Source organism: Rhinopithecus roxellana, chromosome 12 (assembly GCF_007565055.1).
Source record: "Rhinopithecus roxellana isolate Shanxi Qingling chromosome 12, ASM756505v1, whole genome shotgun sequence".
In the NCBI taxonomy this organism is placed as follows: Eukaryota; Metazoa; Chordata; class Mammalia; order Primates; family Cercopithecidae; genus Rhinopithecus; species Rhinopithecus roxellana.
In genome coordinates this window covers 71,705,031-71,725,317 of record NC_044560.1, presented here as the reverse complement: position 1 = coordinate 71,725,317, position 20,287 = coordinate 71,705,031, and the positions used below count along the sequence as shown (strand labels likewise).

Genomic DNA, 20,287 nt, shown 5'->3' with positions numbered 1-20,287 from the left:
TGTGAATATTTTCTCCCATTCTTTAGGTTGTCTTTTTACTTCCTTGATAGTTTACCTTGCTGTGCAGAAGCTCTTTAGTTTAATTAGGTCCTATTTGTCCATTTTTGCTCCAAAAATGAATTTTATGGCAAAGTTTGCTTTATATATGCTTCATTTTTTTTTTTTTTTTTTTTTTTTTGAGGCAGAGTCTAGCTCTGTGGCTCAGGCTGGAGTGCAGTGGCAGGATCTCAGCTCACTGCAAGCTCTGCCTCCTGGGTTTACGCCATTCCCCTGCCTCAGCCTCCCAAGTAGCTGGGACTACAGGCGCCCGCCACCTCGCCTGGTTAGTTTTTTTTTGTATTTTTTTTTTTTAGTAGAGATGGGGTTTCGCAGGGTTAGCCAGGATGGTCTTGATTTCCTGACCTCGTGATCTGCCCATCTTGGCCTCCCAAAGTGCTGGGATTACAGGCTTGAGCCACCGCACCCGGCCTATGCTTCATTTTTTAAAAAAATCTTCTCTAAGAAGGTCATGGAAAGTGAATGCATCTTAAAAACTGTCCAAATTACTCTGCTTTCAAATTTGCAAGTAATCTTTCTTCCTAATCTACTCATGTAATTACTCGTTTCGAAATTTTGTACTGACTCTTTTTCACTTTTCAAATGAAAATCAAACCTACTTTGAAAAAAACTAGGTAGAGCCACACTGCTCAAGACAGTAGCCACTAGCCACATGTGGCTATTTCCTTTTAAATTTTAAAAATAAAATAATTAAAATTTCATTTCCTCACTTGCTCAACCGTGACTAGTAGCTACCATTTGAACATCACAGATGTAGGACTTTCATAGATAGTCTGGACAGCACTGATCAACACTTTTAACTGTTCGTATCCTCAGACGTGCTCCCTTCCACATGTCCGAGCCTCTCCTTAGAATGCCCTTCTCTCTTTCTTTGGCTATTTCTTGCTTATTCCATGTGGTGAACAGTTCTATGCAAACCTAACTCTAAAGGCCAAGGGAGTTGAGAGGCCAAAGAAAGAGGCTGACAAATTCAGTTTCTCAGAAAAAAAAAAGAAAAGAAAAGAAAAGAAAAAACCAACATTTATTAGGGACTTAGGTATAGAAGTAAGGTCTCTGGTGGCTTTGAGACATTGGATTCCTACGCTTGTAGCAAGATTTTAGAGTAAAACATGTGCAGTTGGTCATGTTTCAGATTTTCTTGTGAAACTTCTGACTATTGGGAAGGTTAGGGAAGCATCTTTTTCAGGCTATCTATGCTATAACATTGTTTAAAGACCTTACTGCATAAAACCTTGCTATGTAGGAGTCAGACATTAGCCATCACAGCAATTTCACTTCAGGATGGCATCACTCTTGCTGTGCAATAAGCTGTTTTCCTATACCACTTGTCCTTCAACATACAGCTTGGATAGCACCTACTCTGGGGAAGCCTTTCCTGACTACATGTTTCCCTACCTGGATTGCATGCCCTTCTTCGGCCCATTAGAGGCCTGGGCATAGAGTACTCATTGCAGTCCATCTTGGATGTTTGTTCACGGGTCCTTGTCCCTTACCAGCTCACTGAGGGAATTGTATGTGCCTTTACATTCTGATTCTCTAGTTTCTGTCTGAAAAACAGACAGAACTTGGTGTATGCTGAATAAATAGACTGCTCACCATTTGCCCCACCCTGTGCAGAGGCAATGGTTTGTCCTTTAAAATTCTCAAGAACTAAAAACATAACAAAAAAAAAAATTCAAGGAGCAACATATTTATATTAAGGATAATTCAATTATTAAGAATAATAAAATAATGAAATACACAGGTATATTTTATGAGCTGACTCACAAAGGACAGTGACCACAATAATACTATAATATTGCTCTTGTTTATATACATATATACACACATGTATTACCTTTATGCTTGAACAAGTATATATTATTGGAGCAATTCTAAACAATATCAGTCTAATTATTCTCACCATAAGTAAAAGCCTACATGAAAGCATATCTCTTATCTTTAGTCCTCCAGAGTCTTTCTGGGTCTTCATCTAATTTTTCTTCTAATGTTACAGCATATTGCTGGCAGAATGTGCATTTGCCCAGAATGTGCCAAGCCCAGAAACTTTTTTCTCTTTTAAATAAAAAAAAATCACAATTAATATGTAATTCTTAGAGGAAAAATTCTAAAATATAAGAGAGAGCCCACTTATAATCCTGCCACTGAATGACAATCTCTGTTTGCATTTGGATGTTTATCTTCTTCCTTTTTTTTTTTTTTTTTTTTTTTTTTTGAGATGGAGTCTCCTTCTGTCACCCAGGCTGGAGTGCAGTGGTGCGATCTCAGCTCACTGCAATCTCCGTCTTGTGGGTTCAAGTGATTCTCCTGCCTCAGCCTCCTGAGTAGCTGGGATAACAGGTGTGCACCACCTCGCCCAGCTACTTTTTGTATTTTTAGTAGAGATGGGGTTTCACCGTGTTGGCCCAGATGGTCTCGATTTCTTGACCTCAGGTGATCCACCCGCCTCGGCCTCCCAAAGTGCTGGGATTACAGGCGTGAGCCACAGTGCCCGGCCCCAATTTTTAAACATATATATATATTTTTTTCTTTCTTGCATAAATGAGGTCACACTGTGTATAATTTTTTGAATTTACTTTTTTCAATTAACACATAATGAATTATATGTCAATAAGTATATTTGTAACATTATTTTACATGTCTACCTAGCGTTTTATTATAAAAATGTATCATTCTCATTTTTGGAAACTTAGATTGTTTTCATTTCTCCCCACATCATATTAATAGTGATGTGATGGTTCTCTGTCTGCCTAGGTGTTTTCCAGGGATCTGCCAATCTGACTCTATTCTCTTCCAAGGGAGAAACAAGGAATGGTCTCCTTTTGGGGCCTTAGCGGGTATCAGGGAAAAGTGATTATAAACCTGCTTAGGCCAACCCAGGAACAAACCAGCCAAATTAATGTGTTCAGAGTGTTATTCTGAGTTCACTGGGCCAGGGTTAGTGGATTCTCCAAAAAGAGTCTCAGGCAAAGCTTACCTGCTAATGCTTTTCTGGGAGGTGCCATGGTAGTGTTGCAAAAATAAGAGAAAAGGAAAATTCAGGCTGGGAGGAAGGAAAGCGAATACTCGTTAACGAGTTGGTCATAGCTTCATGACAAAACAGCTGGTTGCTTGGTGGTATGAGACATCCCTGGCAGGACAAACCAAACCACTGAGCCTAGGAATCACTCGCAGGAGGAAGGGAGGGCATAGAATTTATTGGCAGCCCGGTCAGGGCTTTTTTTTTTTGTTCTCTATTTGGTCAAATTTCACCTTACGGGCATAAACTGCCTCTCACTTTCAGGTTATGTCCCTAGTCCCTCTGAAGAGCCACTGTAGGGGCCAGTCTCATACTCCAAATTGCGGCGCTTCCTCTGTAACGGAAAGTGGTGGGAAGAGTCAGGCGCTCCCAGGGTGTGGTCAGGGGAGCATGGGTGCCAGAGATGCTGTGGCTCCCTGCTGTGGCAGAGAGGGTCCTGCCAGAGGCTGCGGCAGGGGTTGCAAAATAACTAAGCAATTGCACCATCAGAGGAGAAGTGTGCTCTCTGGCGTTTCAACCTGTGGTCTTCCCAGTAGTACAAAGCCCTTGGTTGGGAGAACCAAAGCATTCTGCAGAGTGCTGTCCAGAAGAAACACGAAGGCCTGTGCTACCCAGGAGGGTACGGCAGGAACAGAGCATTAGAAAGAACGGGAAAATGAAACTAAGTTCTGTGGGCAGGAAAGCTCCACCTTTCCTCTGGGGACAGAAAAAGAGCAAGAGGTCTGATGGGGACACGTGGCTAACCAAGCTACGTCTTCCACTGTGTCTCTCGCCCTGGGTTATCCAGCCCACAGGACTCCAAGCAGGCAGACCGGACTTACCCAGGGAGCAGGCTTGAAGGAGGATGGGCAGATACAAACTTTTGCATATCCTCATATACCCAGAGAATGGCACCTCACAAATGAGCACACCAGTACAATAAGAGGCAGAGGGAGGAGGAGAGCTTTGCATTGAGAATGGCACTCAGAGTTCATGTAAACTGGGTGATTTCCTTTTAACTTTCTAGACATGAAACAGGGCAAATTTCCTGTAATCAGCTGGAAAACAGCAGCAAAGCAAAGAAACCAGGGTGTGAAATAAGGAGGAAGAGGCAGGGACAAAGGACAATGAGTCTGCTGGGTAGTTTTCCTGAGGTCTAGTGATGCCAAGGACAAGCTGAAGTAACACATTAATGTTTATGAGTCTCATGCACCGTGAAATGCTTGGGGCATTGTTAATCTGCCGCCTCTTCGCTTCTCTCTGCAGTCTTTGGTTTTCTAAAACACGAGATGGTAGTTTCTTTCTTTTTGCAAGAATTTGAACAGAGAGAGGAAGCTCTGACAGACTGTAAGATTATCCTGCCTTTGAATGTAACTGAGGATGGGCTTAAATACCATCCCCAGTTTCCCACTGCTGGAGGATAAAATAAAGAGCTCTCTGGCATGGGTGGCATACACAGGGCACTCTCAAGCTGATCCTCACGTCTTTCCATCTTTACCTTCCATCCATTCCAATGGCCATGACCCTTCCCTGGCACCAAGCCCTCCAAATGACACCACATGGTCTCTCAGGCCCCTGTCCCCATCCTAAAAGCTCTTTCCCTGACGTCCTTTCATCTCTCTTCTGGGGATCACTTGCATGAAGACTCAGTTCAGGTTCATCTCCTGAAAGCTTTCCCATGGTCAGGTGACTCTGGCCCACTTTCCCCACTGCTCCTTGTGTGAACAGACTTCTAGGTTAGCTCTTACAACACACTGTAGCTATCTGAATGCATGGATGCCTTTTCCTATTAGATTATGGACTTTTTGAGAACAAGGATCATAGTATTGATTTTTGGTCCTTAAGTATCTAGAACAGTATCTGCTACCTAGAAGGTGCCCAGAAAATGCTGGTCATTGAGAAAGCAGTTGTGTTTCCAGAGGACTTCACTTACACACTCACTGCATCACTCATCCTGCTACCCAATGGTAGCTGTTTAGCTGTGACTCCTCCATGATGCTCCAGCTCCTTGAGGACAAAGATACAAACTTGCTGCCTTTATGACACTGTCTAGCACATTCTGCATGTTAAAAAATGTTGACTTTAGGAAAATGTACAATATTGTAGATACTTTTTATATTATCCAGAGCCAGAGCTCAGTTTATAGTCATCATGAGACTAGCAAATTTTCTGAGTGCAAGCATCCAGCTAGGCATATACCTCAGACCACTGATCCTCACAGGAACTTTTCAAATGGGTTTCCATTTTACAGATGAGGAGGATGTAGCTCAAGGAGCTAAGTGATTTGCTCCAAAACATACATGCAGAAAGTGGCAGAGATGGGATATAAACTCTGGACCGATTGTGTAATGGCCATGCATGACATCAGGGCCTTCCAGGCTCAGATTCTCTGATGCAGCCCAAGTTTTGGCTGTAGCCCTTAGCGCCCATAATGCCAGCTACCTGTCAACATCTGAACTTCAGAGAAGAGGGAACACACCATCTTCCCCAACTCCACTCAGCTCTTCTCACAGCCCACCAAACTGCTCCATGATAGAGCTAATCAGGCACTTGGCTGAGGTGGGACCAGCATCAGTACATTTTAGTCCTTTCTGGGAAGGGCCAGTATATGGATATCTTTAATATAAACAGAGGCTGGAGAGTTTAAATGAACTTGCTCAAAGTCATGGATCAGGTAAATGGACAGTAAGAATTGGAACTCCTTTTGGACTCCAGGGCTTGAGCTGGAAATGCAGGTCAGGCCTATCTTGTGGTCCACCTCGAAAGTCAGGGTAAGGCCCACAGACAATATCAAGAAGACACTGGGAAGGTTTTTGAGCAGAGGAGCAATAAGGGCAGAGTTACAGCTGGGAACAGCAGTCTAGTGGTGGAGAAGAGGAGAGAGTCTAGTGTGGAAGGGGGAGCAGCTCATGATGAGATTATTTAGGAGGCAGTTGCAAATATGAGAGTTGTGCCTAGAAGGGGTTTGCTTCTAAACACAGGAAGCTTGAGATGACAGGCGGGAGGAAATGTCCAGAAGGCAGTTGGAGGTGGGAGGTGGAAAAGAGATGCTAACCAGAAGTAGAAATCCGAGAGTCACCAAAGAAAGGCTTTCGACCTAGCCCTGAAGGTAAATGAGGCCACCAAGTGCTGGGGTAAGGACAAAGGAGTACAAAAGTCTGAGGGATAAGCCTGAAGATTTGGCTTATCCAGAGGGCAGAAGAGGAGGATTGTGAAAGACAGGAAAGAGGTGCAGGTCAAGCAGTGACTTGTATTAGGCTGATCAAACAACTGGACAACAGACACCAGAATCCCTCCTACAGGATGGAAGTGTGTAGAGAAACACGTGGGTAAGCCGCTAGGGGGGCCAAGGGTGAGAGTGAGGAGTTGGGAAGTGAGAGACGAGGAAACAAGAGAGAAAGTGAGTGGGCCCTCTGCCAGAAGTGAGGAACCTGAGACGGGTGTTGCGGAGCAGAGAAAAAGACGGAAGGGCTGGGAGAGGGAAGATGGGGGTGGCTTTCACAAACATGGGGTTTTAGAGTAGCTTGCACTGCTCTCATGAATGCTCTGCTGTCTCTCCAAACCTTCATTAAAGTTTCTACAATGCACAAAAACCTAGTGTGAGTGCTGGGGGAAATCCAGGAAGAGGGCAGTGGTTTGCTCAAGAACAGGGATCAAACTCTAGAATGGAGATCTATCGTAAGCAGTGGTGAGCTGATGAATGGAAGACATTCCATAGAGACAGAGCTCAGAGTCAGTGGCCTGAAAACGTAAACACATTGGAAATTTATGAAACCTTAGGGAGGGCAGTGAACTTGGGGGTACAGCCAATTTCATCTAAATCTTAAGGAGTGATGCAAGCCCTCAATGAATTGGTTTGGAGATTTAGTAGGCTGGAGGGAGAACGCAGATCTTAATACAGCATTACATAGACACAGTTTACATCAGCCATTATAGGGCAGGCTGCCCAGCAGCGAGTCATTAGTTTAAATTGTTTGCTAGAGAACATCTCTGGGACTTTTCTGGTCCCTTTGCTCATGAGTAATTATTTCCTAGAAACCTTTTTCCAACCCCTAAATGTTCCTCCTGATCTAGAAGAATGATGTGACCCAACTGAGAAGGCTGCCACAAAGCAAGGAGGCAGAAGCCTAGAGACCTGCTCTCGCTGCCTGTACTGCAGTCGCTGGGAGGGTTTGTAACCTTCACTAGGGTCAGGCTGGGGAGGGCAGGAAGCTAGCGCCCTGAGTACACTTCTCTGTTGGGATAAAAACAGAAGCTCAGGGGTTTGGCTAAGGCCCCACCCCTGGTCTCTCCACATTTTCACCACAGAGACTGATGAGACATTTCCTCTTATTCATTCGTGTAAGTCACAGACAAGGGGTGTGTGTACACACCCATCTCTGAGCATTTAGGAAATTTTGGCTTACACTAGGAGAAGCAAGAGTGTTAATCAAAATTTGTAAAAGTGCCTCACTGAAATCTTGTCAAAAAGATAATGATTTTAAAGAGGCAATAATATGAAATGATGGCTCTCTTGCAGCTATTTCATAATATGTATTCTGCCAGGCTCTCCCAGCTTGCCCAAAGAAAAGGAGAAATGAAAACACTAGGTTTGTCAATTTTCTGCTTTTCTATGATAATTGCTGGATATGCTGAAAGAATATATGAAATTCATGAGTGTTTCTTGGCCTCTATGCATCCTATATTTCTTATCTATAAATGTTAGCAAACATTAAAGAGTTAGCGGTCCTTACATGTAAAACATTTAAAAGTGCTGCTCCATGGTTGAAGAATTTGGTGTGAGATTGTGTGACAGATTGTATTTTTCATAGATGGCTACAACGATATCTCCTGTTCCACATATTCTTAAGATGTGACACTGGCACTTCTCCCATTGAAAGGTGGGTTCTATGTCTTCTCTGCCTCTGCTCCAAAACGGGGCAAGATTTATGACTGTTTTAACTAATAAGAGTATGGCAGAAGTGAGGAACGTGACTTTCGAGGATAGGCCATGACGGATGATGCAGCATCCTTTGTGTCTTTTGGAACACTTGTTTTGGACCCTAAGCTATCATGTAAGATGCCTGACTACCCTGCAGCTGTCATGCTGGGAGGAAGCCCAGGCTGCATGGGGAGGTTTGCTCTGGCCGATAGCCCCAGCTGAGGTTCCTGCCAACAGCTAGAATCAAATGCCAGACTTGGGAGTGAAGATACCTCCAGATGACTGTAGCTCCCAGCCATTAAGTCTTGCCAACTGAGGTGCCACACATCATGGAGCATAAATAAGAGGTCTTTGCTGTGCCAGATTCCTTACCTACAGAATCTGAGTGTCATAATGTAGTTGCTTTACACCGCTAAGTTTTGGGCTGGTTCGTTACACAGAAATATTAATTGGAACAGATATAAAACCAGGAGCCCTGTTTACTCCCTGAGTCCTTCCAAGATACTTTGTTGGAGAGTTAGTGCTTCTTGAAACATTATTTGAAAACCTCTGGACTAACTACTCTTCAATAGCTCCAGAATCTCTGTTTGTAATAAACCTAGAATTTAAGAGCTTCATCAAGAAAGAGAAGAATCTCACCTAGTTTTATGGATTGAATTCCATCCCCCCAAAAGATGTTGAAGTCCTACCTCTCAGGACCTGTGAATATGACCTTATTTGGAGAGACCTATATGGTCTTTGCAGATTATCAAGTTAAGATGAAGTCATAAGGGTGTATTACTATGTTCTTATAAAAAGGGGACATTTTGACATAGAGATACACACGGGGAGAATGTCATATTAAGATAAAGGCAGAGATGGAAGTAATGCATCTACAAATGAAGGATCATCAATGATTGCCAGCAAACTATCAAAAATGAGGAGAGAGGGATGCAACAAACTCTTCCTTACAGTCCTTGGAAGGAACCAACCCTGCTGCAAACATCGTGCTTTAGAACTGAGACAATACATTTCTGTTTAAGCCACCCAGTTTGTGGTACTTTGTCACGGTAGCCCGAAGAAACTCATGTACCTAGGAGTGAATTTGAACAGAGATGATGGTCCCTCACATTCTAAGGGCCTCAATTAACAGAGTTAGGCCTTTTGATTAATTCAATGTTTTTTTATTTTAGAGTCAACTGGGTACAAGTCACAATGGTAAGCACCACAGAGAAATACAGAGATAAAGAAGTCTTGGTTTCTGCACTCACTGGGCCTCCAACTTTGGAAGGAAAGATATGATAAGTCCTAAAGCAACATAATCCAAGTGGTAAGTGTCCTAAATAATGGGGCAGGTAGAAAGTGTTAAGAGAAAGTCTCAATAAGTCTTGAAAACTCTTTAAAAAGTCTCATGGATTTTAATACATGCAGGGCCTTAGATTGGATTTGGACGGACGAAACTGACAATAGAAAGGGCATTTCTATGAATATCCAACACTCTGCGTGTCCCTGTCTGATCAAAGTACATAAACAGAGTAAGTATAACTCCTTTATTATTGAGCCTACTTAAAGCATTTGTAGAATCCTGGATACATTTTTGTAAAATTTTTTTTCCTCCCTGTATATATAAGAATAAAACGATTCTAAATATTTGAAAACAACCCAGAATACAACTTTTATCTTACAGTTGTTTACCATAGTGTAGTGCAGTGCTATTAAGAATATCCATGCAGGATATGGTTCAGCGGGTGGGGAGGTGGCAGGGGTGCGGGGATGGAGCATGTCATTATCAGTTTTTCCCGTAAGATTTTGAAGTTAACTTTCTGACATTTTCGATGCAAGTTCTTGATCAGATTTATAACTGAAGCACTTAATAGTCACTAGCAGTTTCTGAGTTAGGGAAAGTTACCCGAAAATAATTACCTAGCAGGTTTGCTGTACTTGAGATTTGATTATTTTAAAGTTGGTAGAATTTGAAGGGCAACAGATCACTATGAATTTTAGAAAGTGTGTGAAGTACTCCTTATCAGGAGTCTGCTTTCTAAGCTCCACTCTCCCCTTACCCCCCAACAAATGACAGCCTTATTTAATATAAACCAGGTGTTTAATCTGACATTCTTTGTATTTCCCATTTGACATGAAATCAGTTTCTTTGAGAGGTTACCTGGACTTAAGAAAATATTTACGTAGCTAAATGTTTAGATTGGGTTGTTTTGACTAAAGCTGAATCTCTAGTTTTTAATTTTACAAGTATGAATTTATTTTAAATACTTCATCACTTAAGGCTGTCAATATCCTGTCTTTGTTTCTAGATGCATAAATCTACTAAATCTGTTAGCATGCTGATATTGTTAAGGCTCAACGTGTGATTACCAGGAAAGTCTATGAGTCACACCAGCAGAGGTTAGAACCTGGGGGAGAGTTCAGAAAAAATAGTCTTCTAATTTTGAACAAATTGACTTCCTGTTGGAAAGGCTCACAGAAATGCCCTGCACCCATTAAATAAAACTTGGTTTTCATTTTGAGATCATTGTTGTACATGGCCTTTTAGAATTTTGTTAAGAGTGGCAACTCTGACAAACTACTTTTCATAAAGAAATTTAAATTATGAAGATATAATTTATACATACAGCTCAACAGACATGAACAGAACTCATTATTTCATAAGCTTGTGGACATTTATTGCTCAAATGCATAAGGAGTACATCTTCCCATTTTTGCATTGGTTTTCATTGTTCTTGGACTAAATCATCCTAAGAAAGATTTTTAAGCTATCTGAATATTAGAGTATGATTTTAACAAAATTGTCACACATAGTCTATGTTAAATTACAATGAAATCCCAAGAACCTTCCCAATTCAAAGTGAGGAAATGCTATATATATTTTTTTGCCATATCAGCATCACTGCTGGGGAGTAGAATAACTGTGGAGGAGACAAAAAATGTAAAACTTAGAGGTTGCCTCTTTTTGTGTCATTTTTCCTAAGACATCTGTTACCTGAGACTAATAAGGATTGAACCAAACAGTATTTATTTTTTAATGGCAAAAGTCTAGATGTAACTTGAGTTGAAATAAAATTAACTCTGTAGAGGATTGAAAAAAGCCCATTTTCTACTTATTCTCAAACTTTATAACAGAAAAATCCCTGGATTAAAATAATCGGAACAGCCAATTTGGTTTACATGTTTGATAACATCATTGCCTACCTTGTATCTTTTATGCAAAATATTCAAACTCTGAAAATATTCTATCACTTATGATATGCCTGATCATATAACTATTTTATTTGTCCTTAAATGTGTTCAAATATGTTTAAATGTGAAACCTACAGTATAGTCTGCTTTCAAATATCTATGCTCACACAAAATTATGTAGCTAATGAACAGCTTTCACTTTTTTCCTACTTGCAAATTTAGGATGACATTCAAAGTTACATTCAGAAATATGTGGGCCTTGTGCTCTGACAGTGTAAATACTCCGCTGAGTCTCAAATGAACTTTAATAACTTCCTTTTTATGCATTTACTTCTCTACCCAAATGAAAAGTTTATGTTGCTAGCCAATAGTAACTAATAACTAAATGAATTTAAAAATTTTCAGAATTTATCTCAATACTGTGTAAGTGAAAGGACTAGAAGATGGGACAGTGGAGAATGGCAGTGGGCAGAGTTTTTTCTGTACGTGCAGATTGCACTGAAATCGCCAGATGTCTCTAATCTATTGCATTCCCTAGCTCTTGTCTCCAGAATTTCTCCAGAGCTCTCACATGATCTCTTCTAATTTCTGCTACTCACACTTACATAGCCTCTGCCATCACACTCACCACCCTTCCTTATCTCAACAATCCTTCTCCAGAGGGCTGATGATCAGTAAAATAAACACTATTATTAATAAAAATACGTAAAGTGACTAACTTTGAAAACTACCCATCATTTCTTATGCATAAGTGGTCATAAAGTTTCCTTGTAGAGGGCTTCCCTAAGCCTGGAGTGAATGTGGCTAATTAGAGGAGGCCTCCTAGCTGTGCAGGATCATGTCGATTCCTTTAAGTAACCACAGTCATTACTATAAGACTATTTACTGAAAGCTGAGCTGGACAGCCATTGTACAATCTGATCTGGCAAATGTATAGAAATTGCACTCCAGATTACATATTAAGGCACTAATTACCCAAATGAAACTCCAGGGGCACCTTAGGTAGATACAGTAAAGTGAATTAAGGAAGGAAATAATTAGTCACAATTACAGAAACTAGCTCTACACAAAGTGAAAGAATGCATGCAGCTTATTTCCTGCAGAGAAAAGGGAGCCTTAGTAATAGTTTAAGAAATGCAAATGATAAACATGATTTCTAAAAATGAGTAAGAGAGGAACAAATCTCTATTTTAAGTTATAAAAATGACTTTATTTTTCTGTTTCTATGTACTACATATCCAAATAACATTAAGACATTTTATCATGAGTTTGCACTATGACAAATCAACTTTCAAGCATTTTCTTGACCGTTTTGCCAGCATTTGACATACATACAGACAGAATAAACAAAGGGCAAAAAGAAAACTGAATGAGCACATAAGGCATGGAGTTTGAACTCCAATAAAAATATTCATTAAAGAGGAAGAATAAAGTTGGGGGTGGAGAGAGGTATTCCAAAGAAAGAAACAAATTTACATCACATTAAAAACCATGCATAGGAACTGTTATCAAACACAGCCAAGAAATTAAGTTTTCCAAATTTATATACCCCCCTTTCAAGGTATTCTGATAAAAAAAATTCCTTCGGGCAGGGGGAGATCCTCCTCCACCTTTCAAAAATGAGCTTAAGGATGCTACCTTTATCGGTGAGTGACTTTGGGAAGATGGAATGAGTGGATGCTTAGTTTAGACGGCTGGCAGGAAACTTTCAGAAGCATGTCACTGAGGCCTAAATCTTATAAAATCATGGCAGGTCTGGTGAAGACTATCCAAGTTTTCTTGCAATGTTTCTAAGCAAAAAGAAAAGATGAGAAAATTTTCTTGATCTTTTAGGCAGTCTCCTAAGAACCAAACTGTTTAGATAATTTGTTTTGCTAACTTGAGGTTAGTATGGAACGCTATCCTGAGTTACTAAGATCCTACTAACAATGTGACTGTTTGAATCACATTATCACATTAAGAAATCATAGGAGAATGTTAATTGAATCTTAATTTAGTCTCTAAAAGCAAAGTGGAATTATATTGAAATTGACCTTATCTGTTCACTACTAAGTACTGCTGACACTTTTTATAACGATGGATTAGGAATGTTTGCTGTTGAAATATATCATTTCTATTGATCAAGTATTTGGTATGAAATTAGATTAGAGGGTAAAAGAAACTACTTAAAGAATGAACTTTTCTTGTAATAGAAAATAAATAACAGCACAACCCTTCTTGGGGGAAGTGTTAATAAGAGATATAATGATTTTGTTTTTCTTTTTTAATATCAGCAATCCTGAAATAGTATACTTTAAGAATTTGGACTTCACTTACCCCAAGTAAATACAAGGAAGATTTTTGTCTAAGACCCTCTCCACAAAGACGACTTGAGAGCCAGGTAAATGGCTACATCTGAACAAAATACTCATAGCAGGGTGTTTTCCAAGTCTTTCTGAAAAAGCAGTACCTACTGCATACGATGCAATGTAAATTGTTGAAACTCCTTTAAATAGATGGGAAATACAATGGTAGGGGAGGGGTGGGTGAAGAATAAGAAAAACACTTGAAATAAGAGATTTCATTGTATCAAGAATCTTTATATTAAAAGAGCTGTATTAAAAAAAAGCAAATCAAACCCCACACATAACAAGAAAATGCAATAGTTTCTGAGGTGTGGTCTTTGGTGAGTTCTATTGGGATATACTTATATGCTCTCTTTCAACCAGGCCATCACCAAACAACTGTTTGTTCTGTACTTAACAATTAAAACTGACAAAAAGACTTATCCATCATGAGCTTCAAGCAGCCATAGGAGTTAAGAACACATATGGTGCTTTTATATTTACACAAGCAATTTCTCATGAGTCCTATAGAGACTGGGGAAATAGAACTATACTAGTTATTCCTTTTTAGAAAGAGCACTTGTAAAATACAGAAAGTGATTAGATAAATATCCCTCTATACTGAATTGATCAGTTGAAGAACTTTAGAAAAGTCAGCAGTTCATTACCTGAGTTTCCCATTTAAAGGCTAAATAGTAATTAAATGTTTTTTACTTAAGTGAACAAAAACTTACAATATTAAAAAGGGCCAGTGTCAGAAGATTTAGACTCAAAATTAAGTTTGAGGCTTTTGAAGGTTTATAAAATCTAATAGGAATATCTGAATTTTCCTTCTTAATTATAACATGAAGTCATAGAGCTATACTGACTTACTAAATGTTATCAAAACTTAGGTTGGGGGTCAGCTTGCAAAATCATTAAAAACCAAATCAATATTTTTTGGAATTTTGAGCAAAATTTTACAAGTGATAAAAATGAATTATTAGTGACCTCGGTTACGAACCCATATAAGATTTTTAGTTAACATCAGATAAAGACTTCAGCATAAGCATGATTTTTAACCTGAAGAGATCCCTTTTGAAGGGTAATATAGAAAAAACTATAAATTTTATCCAGAAAAATAGTGCACCCGGTGTTTTGCCAGCAGTTACCTAAGCTTGCCTTTCAACAAGGTATTTTTGTCATGCTCAACCATGGACAATCGGCCAACAAATTATTTGTTTAAAACAGATATTATGTATTTAAAACTGAATACAACACACTGTTCAAACTCAGGATTCCAACAATATTCTGAAATTGAATACTTTATCATACAGGAACTATAACCATGTTATTATTCTGAGCACATTATTTCAATTTCGGGTCTAAATTAATCAGCAAAATCACCATTCTAAAACATTAACATAGAGCAGAAACTTAAAGCACTTTGGTCTGTATAATTAGATTATTAAACAAATCAAAAGAATCTCTTTCCCTAATGCTTCACCCCATGATGTATCGTAAAGTTGAAAACACAACTTAGGCACACATTTCTGAGGAGCAATTCCCATCATTGGTTTCTGTATACGAGTCAAAGTAGCATTGGGTCAATTCACCCAAGGAGCAATTTTAAAAAACAACATTTGGAAAACCCAAAGCATGTTTCTTTGGGTTTCTTTCAATGTTAAGTCACAAAACTTACTAGGATCAGTCCAGAGCTCAGAAAATAGTCAATGTGAATTTGGTACATAAAACAAAGTTCTCATAATCAATGGTTCTGGATCTGGGTCAAGGGCACAAATAGTGTATTTCATTTTCCTGTTCTACATGCTTAATAGTCAGTGAAATACTTTGCCCAAGAGCCCATGCTATGTTGGATTTTAAGTACAAAGGTAAATAAAAGCTCTGCTGATGGTCAGGCAAAAATTATTGCTAAGCAACAACCACTTAGCAATGTATTCACACTTCAATGAACAATTTTAGATGAGATACATATTTTCAGCCAGACAGCAGATGGAGTTCCCGTGCTTGTAGCACTAGTATTCACAGCAAGGGCAGGCTTGAGGGAAATCGATTAATATCCAGTCATCCCTCAGTATCATGGGGAATTGATTTCAGGATGCCCTCGGACACCAAAATCTGAGGATGTTCAAATCTTCGATATAAAATGGTGCAGAAATTGCATATAACCTATGCACATCCTCCCATATACTTTAAATTATCTCTAGGTAATTTATAATACCTAAAACAATGTAAATGCTATTTAAATAGTTGTTATACTGTATTGTTTTGGGAATAATGACAAGGAAAAAGTCTGTACATATTCAGCACAGACACAACTTTCTTTTTGAATAGCTTCCATCTACAGTTGGTGAAATCCACAGATGCAGAACCCACAAGTACGGAAGGCTGACTGTATATATAACTGGATTATTTTGTGCAACAGGCAAAATTTGAATAGATTACCACTGCCACACTGTGCTGAGAAAAGGAGAGGGCCTCACTGGAGCACACCAGCTCTTTAACAGGGTGCTTTAGTAAATTTTTTTTCCATCTGATGCAGCCGCATATCAAGATATGAAACATGATTAAATTACTCAAAAACCAGGCTTCTAATTCTATGATTTTTAAATGTAATTACCTACTAGAATATTAAAATAAATCTAGGTTCTCCAAGGTTGTTCACCAGGACTACATAGCAGTATTGAGATGAAGGTGGGAGGAGCCTCTGTATTTAGGTTTTAAATATTTTAAAAATGTTGGTAAAATGCAAATAAGTTAAATGATAGAGGACTAATTCAAACATACCAGCCACTAAAGATTATTTTCTTCCCTCACAAAAACCTTGCCTAAGGATAACAAGAACTGTCAGATATATGAAATAATACAATTTAGGGTTTTGTTGGAGGCAGGGGAACATTTAAAATACTCTATGACAATGCACTTATGTGAAGTTCCACTGAATGAAGGTCTTGGCCAATGGAGAAGGCAGCTGGTAATAAAATAACTAGCACAGATTCCTTGATACACACATAATGAAAACAAAAATAAGAAACCTGTACAGGTGTAAACAAGTTACAAATGGCCTTGGCAAAATATCTTCCTCTATTCAAAAAATGCCAAAAAGCATGCAACTTGTAATTCCCTCCTTTCCACAAGAATGAACTAAAAAACAAAAACAAAAAACCAAATGGAACCATCTCTTTCTGTCAGTAGATAATAGATACATTGTGTTTCAAGACAAATAAAACTTTAAAATATTAATATTGAAAAAATACAATTAAATTTTTATTAAAAATACATACTCCTTACGCAATCTTTGTGTACATTTTGTTTTGTGTGAAAAGGAAAAAAAAAATAAAATAGGAAAGGCATTAAGACTACCTAATTATTCATACTGTATTTGGTAGAAGCGTGTTTCAGTCAAACTTTAACGAAAAATAAGTTATTCTGTTTTCATTTGCTCCCGGACATCAGAAGGCAGAGTTTCAAACAGAGCATCTTCCACAACTAAACCAGCTCGCTTCAGAGCCCGACAGTCACCCAGTTCAGGAGGGAGGATTTCAAAGTGATTACCTTTTACATCTAAGTAGGAAAGAAAGAGTAAATTTCCAATTTTCGGTGAAAGTACAGATAGGCTGTTTTTCCCAATCTTCAGAGTTTTAAGTTTCTTGCAGAAGTAGAGTTCATCTGGAAGGCTTTCCACTTTATTACACGTGATGGAAAAATACTGTAAACTTTGTAGAACTCCGATTTCAGGTGGGATAAATCGAATGTCATTGTACGATAAGTCCAAGTATCGGATCTTGTTGCATAGGAAGAGGTGGGAAGGCAGCACCTCTATTTTATTGTGACTAAAGGACAGGCGTTCCAGGCTGGTGAGTTTCTTTATATGCTCTGGGATGTAAGTGATGCTGTTATGCCACAGTTTTAGCACTGTCAACTTTCTCAAGTGCTGAAAGCTAACGATTTCTTCTATAGATTTCAGATTGTTTTCCTTCAGGTCCAATTCCTGGAGGCTGAGTAGGCTGAACACAGCATGAGGAATACGCTCCAGGTCACAGTGGACCAACTCCAGCTCTGTCAGATTGGTCATCTTCTTTAAGTTGTTGAGCATCACCAGCTTGGTGCCATCATTATGTATGCACATCTTCTGGAGATGGCTGGAAACATCAACCACTGCCTGAGGGATTTTGGAAACATTGCTTTTGATAGAGAGAATTTTAAGGCTTTTGAGATCCCGCAGAGACTCCAGGGTGACATTTCTGGAAATATCATGACTTAGAGAGCCAACTAGGTACAGCTCTTCCAGATTTCGGAGCCCATACATCCAGGGGGGGAGTTCCCTCATGTCATCAAACTTGACACTCAAGACCTTGAGGTTTTCCTTCAGGAAAGAGAGCGCCGCACTGTGGATTTTGACAGAACATTGGTGCAGAGAGAGCTCTTGAAGATTGTCTAGCTGTGCAATGGTGGCAGGTATCATTACGTTCTTAATGATTTCAAGTTTTAGAGATTGCAACTCTGTGATTTCAAAAACAGTGTCTGGAAGGCCAGAGAGCATGATAAGAGGCAATTCCAGTCGATTATGGGCATTTGTCTGTAGCTTCTGCCTCAGTTTATCAGGAGTCCATTCGTTATTTAAGTTCAGCTGCTTTAATTTGTTTTCACTGACTTCAGACAGGAACACTGCAAATCTCTTGGAATAGAGAGGGTCATACTGATCTATCATATGAAGCATAAAAGCAAAGTCATTTTTCACATCTGGAATATCATCAATTCCAGTCTCCTGCCGGACATACTCAAAGGAATATTCCCGTAGAGAACGGTAGAACAGCCAGTATAAGGTATAAAGGCACGTCAATCCATAGATACTAACAAAGCACAGATAGCAAAAGGACAGTTTTGAGAACAAGTGTGCCATGGTATGATTGCAAGAAAAGTTTTTGTATCCAGTCATGTCCTGAATGTCCACATTACAGTCCACTGTAAACTGGACCTTGGAAACCAGAGCACTATTATATGCAATGATGATTAGGAATTTGATAACCTTAAGTACAGTCTGGCGAACATACATGGCATATAGAATATCGCCTTCTTCCACATGCAGCCTGAACTTCTTCACCTTCTCAAATAAGGCCTTTGCCTGCTCACCTTCCTTTTTATCCAGAGCCCCTGCAGTGGATTTATCAACCACAAACTTCTCAGGAATGGACTTTAAAGACTGAGAGTTGACCAGGCTGCCTTCTGGACCAGATTGGGTGGTGTTGGACCTGTTCATGTTGTTCTTCCTGTTGTCCTTTTCTTCTGAGTCCTCCCCAGACACTTCAGATAAAGCCCGTGTGGTCCAAGGAGAATCAAAACACTTCCCCAGAATGGAGATGAAATGTTCTATTTTGGAGCTGGAGCCAGGGAATTTGAACCAAAAGTTACTGCAGAGCATAAAGACCAAGGTATGGATGAGGACAAGGTAAGGGAAATACTTGGCATACCAGTGGAGGGCTCGCTCATAACACATCTGGTTTATAAAGCTGTACTGCTGAAGGTCCAAATCTGTCTTCAGGCCTTTCATTTCCACAGTGATGGGCTTAGCAGGAGATGGTTTAGGTGGAGGCAGTGGAGTGGTACTGGCAACTGCTTGAGAGACATTCGAAAGGGAAGAGTGGTTCTGAGCAGGCTGTACTCTTTTCGGAAGGCAGATTATCTTGTCTTGCATGACCTGAAACACAGAAATAATATTTTCAAATTGTATTACTCAAAGAGCTTTCATAATGTCATTACTGCAAGGAAAGCATCAGTAACATCCAATAAATGTCTATTTCCTCTGCCTGGAGAATACAACGTTCAATTCCAGCACCAAGATTTTATTCTTAGCTCATATATTGGAAAAATGAAATATCTGACTTTGTTCATCATGTCTAAGTTATGACATAAAACAGTGGTTTTTCAGGTCATAGAACAACTCACAAGAAAATAAATACTTAGGGAACATTCATGTGTTTTAAAAAATTAGCAGCCAGCCGCAGTGGCTCACAACTGTAATCCAAGCACTTTGTGAGGCCGAGGCAGGTGGATCACCTGAGATCAGGAGTTTGAAACCAGCCTGGCCAACATGGTGAAACCCCGTCTCTACTAAAAATACAAAAATTAGCTGGGCGTGGTGGGCGCCTGTAATTCCAGGTACTTGGGAGGTTGAGGTAGGAGAATTGCTTGAACCCAGGAGGTGGAGGTTGCAGTGAGCCGAGATCGTGCCACTGCACTCCAACATGGGCGACAAGAGCAAAACTTTGTCTCAAAAAAAAAAAAAAAAAAAAAAAAAAAAATTAGCAATTCTCTCACTGGATTCTGGGAGAATCAGTCACCAATCTGGGAAGTATATCACCTTCTCAGACTCAATCTTGAGTTAGATGTCCCCAAAGATTGTATCAGTCTGTGTATGAGAAGCAGAAAGATAAGAACGAGGAACTATGAAAGAAATTCCTATTTTGTTTCCCCCTTCTTTTTCTATACATATTCTAGACTGTATATATAGATTAATACGAATGAATGTAATGGAAATTTTGCTAAGCTTTTATAAAAACTATTCCTTCAGAGAGAGATAAAAAAATACAGAAGTGTTCAATAGTAAAATAATTGTTTAGGTTTGCTAGCGTTTCACACAAAATATTACATTGAGAACCACCATCCTTCTACCAATGCTTCAGTTTGTTGAAAAGAATATTAAGCTGTAAGAATGTCCAGCCGACTCAAAAAATTGCAATTTGGGAAAGAGAGAATGAATGCACCCTTTTTGAAGATAAGGTAGGATGTGACAGAATACACATTGAATCGACC

The 20,287-nt window shown here is 39.4% G+C and overlaps 1 protein-coding gene and 1 long non-coding RNA gene across 2 annotated transcripts in view; one reads left to right on the top strand and one right to left on the bottom strand.

The window, feature by feature from the left end:
* Positions 1–16,563, top strand: part of LOC115900839 — a 28,222-nt gene extending 11,659 nt beyond the window's left edge. Inside the window, exons 2-4 of the long non-coding RNA XR_004060487.1 lie at positions 9,149–9,285; positions 9,387–9,490; positions 13,424–16,563. This is a non-coding gene — a long non-coding RNA (uncharacterized LOC115900839). The remainder of the gene's footprint in view (positions 1–9,148; positions 9,286–9,386; positions 9,491–13,423) is intronic.
* LRRC8C (leucine rich repeat containing 8 VRAC subunit C) overlaps positions 12,339–20,287 on the bottom strand; it is a 100,457-nt gene continuing 92,508 nt past the window's right edge. The window contains exon 3 of the mRNA XM_010363685.2: positions 12,339–19,172. Coding sequence (XP_010361987.1) covers positions 16,899–19,172 — 2,274 coding nt within the window. The 3' untranslated portion in view covers positions 12,339–16,898. The remainder of the gene's footprint in view (positions 19,173–20,287) is intronic.